Raw genomic sequence first — 3218 nt, 5'->3', positions numbered from 1 at the left:
ATATACATATATATATATGTATATACATATATATATATGTATATGTAAATATTTTTCTTAATTTTTTTTCTTTGTGAATTTCGTTAGTATAAAACTATCAATTACATTAAAAATATTACTTTTGTATATAAGTAATATTTTTAAAGTAATTGATAGTGTTATACTAACGAAATTCACAAAGAAAAAAAAAATTGAGAAAAATATTTACTTTGACTCACTAATTAAAGACCCTATGTAACCATGCATATAGATGACAAAAATAAACTAACCATTGTAAAACTTTAAAAGCAAATTAACAAATATATAAAAGGAAATTATGTAAACTAGAAAAAAATAGTATTACGATTTGTAATTTTATCTTTTTTTTTTTATAAAATAAATGGTAATTTCAATTGAACAACCACTATACTCTTAAAATAGATTTATATAAAAATATTATAACATCAATATACAAGAAAAATTCTATTTTAATAAATTTTAAAAAAGAATAATTCAACGGAGCCAAGCGTGGACTCATTTACTAGTTTAAATAATAATGTGGACATATTGTTGTTTTTGTCATGTATACAAGGTGGCACGTCAAAACTGAATGTGTTTCTTGTTTTAAAAAAATGGCACGGATGGGAATTTTGTTACTTCCGTAGTTTTTCTTAAATTTTCATGTTGTAATTTTTGAGAGGCAATTTACTTTTATCTTCAAAATTAAATTAGATACATTAATTCGATATATTAAAACAAAACTTAAGATATTAAAAAAATTATACAAAAGTACTTTAAATTGCAACTTTTTTCATATCAGTAAGATGAAAAAATACAACTGAAAATATTAGTTAAAATTCATATAATTTTAACTCTCGAAAAGAAAAGTATGAAAATGAATACTAATGGAGGAAGTAAATGACAATAGCATAGATGATCACAACCCTTAAAAAGATGACATAAATGAGTCGTTTCTCAAAGTCTAATAAAATATTTGAGTTATTTCCCTCCATGAAATAACCACAATTCCTGTGAAATACATGATTGCACATAGAAAGAAGGCAAAAAACATATTTATCCAAAGCTCTCTTGTGTAGGTGTTATGTTTTCTTGCTTTTTTGTTGATATATGTTGTTTTGGCAGCCTCTTATACTGTCATAGATCTAGACAATTAACACTTTTTAAAAGGGAAAACTCATAGGTACTTGAATCTAAAAATCCAAGTGTTTATTCATGCAATAACCACAAGCTGTGGTTTATCCCTGTACTTGTTTTCATCTTGAAATACATTATTGCGCATAGAGAGAAAGCAAAAACACGAAAAGAAAAAGAACTGGAAAACTAGGAAATCTTGATTTGATACAGATTTGTGACACGTTAATAGGACCTGATCACTTCTTTGAAACTGCTGACATCCTCTTGTAGCCGTTTACTAGGGGTACAAATATATGACAAAACAACAGGTTATATAGATCACCATTCTCTGAAACTGTAATATCCTTGTAGCCTGATTTAGAGAAGATTTACTTTCGGATGAAACGTTACCTGCCCACTCTCTTCCATCTTCTTTTTCATTTTGAATTGCAATGTGGCAGGAGCACAATCCAGTGGTGTCTCACCTTATACAAAATCAACACCAATAGATAGAATGATCAGCCACAATGACTAAATAGATGCACTAAAGGATTTTTAGATTGACAAGGACCAGAATATTTGCATCCCCGAGTGTTGAACCTGTTTGCCAACAGGGGATGGACTAGCTAACTCTCAGGAGATGCATCGGTCAGCAGAAGGAAAAAAAAACCAGAATATTTGCAAGCACACAAAAACTGTATGATAAAGTAGACTACCCTTTCATCAGGAGAATATTGGTTTAAATTTATGCTCTCTTTAACAAACATAGAAATATCCTATTACTTTGTTATGAGGCCTCAAAATGGATTGTCATTTGGATGCTATTTGCAGCTTCAATTCGACTGAAAAGGTTCTATCCTTCAGATATATTTTACCTTGTGAATTTTTGCAGTACAAACTTGATCCATTCTCCATGAGTGCAAATGCTATTTCTGTTCGATTGAATACCGCTGCCTACATCAGACAATGCTAGTTATAATTGTCACTCTGTAAGTAGAGTATTATATGCTAATTGTACAATTATGTAGTTGAGCATGAGATAAGAGTACCAGATGCAGCAATGATGATCCTTGCTTGTCAAAGTAATTTGCATCAACTCCCTGAGAAAATTGAGATCAATTGTCGCAACTAAGACTGACAAATGCCATATTGAATTATAAGAGAAAGAAAGTCTAAATAAATACCTGACTTAGGAGCTTCTTTGCTGCACCGACATCACCATTTTTTATTGCTTCTCTTAAACCCTGCACAAAAGAAAGAAAAAAATATCAACTTCCTCAACGGCTCAACCACACGATGTTACTGTTTACAATGTAGCAATGTTAAGGTACGGTCTACACCAGTAAGTCCCTAATAAACTTTGTCACTCTTTAGGTCCCCTTTCGGCAATTGTTTTCTATCCTTATACAATAACCTTGTGTTCCAAGTAACTAAATGGCTGATGAATCATTTGGCTTCATACATCTTTGAAATAACTGGGTATCTGATTTTGTTCTTCCCTGCTTCTTCAACTACACCTTCCTACAATCATTCAGTTTTCCCAGAACCAACCTACTTTATCTATCTGTACATCTATTCCCCGTGAGTAAATCGGGGGTTACCACTAGAAAAGCAAGGTAAAGCACAATACCTCGCCACTGACTTCATAATCTGCTGTCATTGTCTCCATATTGCAGCTGGTAGCTGGACCAACATTGAAAGTTGTACTGCAAAATATATGCTTAATTAGTTATGTGATTAAATTCCTAAGGCCTAAGCAGTTAACAAATGGGAGAGCACCAAAGGTTATGGATTTGGAAGAAAACATCTTATAAACTAACACTTAGGGTGTGTTTGGTATGGAGGAAAATGTTTTTCTAGAGAATGTTTTCACGGAAAACAAGTAGATTTTGGACTTATTTTCTCATGTTTGGTTGGTGAATAGAAAATATTTTTTCGAAAATGATTTTGTGTTTGATTTATGAATGAGAAATATTTTTTGAGAGACGTCTTTTATTCTACTAGAGTAAAAAATAATTTATGAAATTGAAAATATTTTTTAAAAATAAAGTAATTATTTTTTAGGGGTGGGGGTGGGGATGGGGTGGGGGTAGTGGGTTGGGTAG

At 31.3% G+C, this 3218-nt stretch overlaps 1 protein-coding gene across 2 annotated transcripts in view; it reads right to left on the bottom strand.

Annotated features, from left to right (window-relative positions):
• Positions 1 to 1083: 1083 nt before the first annotated feature.
• LOC107023624 overlaps positions 1084 to 3218 on the bottom strand; it is a 26518-nt gene continuing 24383 nt past the window's right edge. The window contains exons 6-11 of one of the 2 annotated variants that reach the window (XM_015224375.2): positions 2744 to 2819; positions 2298 to 2357; positions 2163 to 2213; positions 1989 to 2067; positions 1525 to 1598; positions 1084 to 1411 (exon numbers count right to left, since the gene is read on the bottom strand). In XM_015224375.2, the coding sequence (XP_015079861.1) occupies positions 1409 to 1411; positions 1525 to 1598; positions 1989 to 2067; positions 2163 to 2213; positions 2298 to 2357; positions 2744 to 2819 (343 nt within the window). In that variant the 3' untranslated portion in view covers positions 1084 to 1408. Of the gene's footprint in view, positions 1599 to 1988; positions 2068 to 2162; positions 2214 to 2297; positions 2358 to 2743; positions 2820 to 3218 lie in introns of both variants that reach the window. The other variant, XM_015224374.2, reaches the window with a different exon arrangement.

This window comes from Solanum pennellii, chromosome 6 (genome assembly GCF_001406875.1).
Source record: "Solanum pennellii chromosome 6, SPENNV200".
Lineage (NCBI taxonomy): Eukaryota > Viridiplantae > Streptophyta > Magnoliopsida > Solanales > Solanaceae > Solanum > Solanum pennellii.
This window is presented reverse-complemented; position numbering and strand designations above follow the sequence as displayed.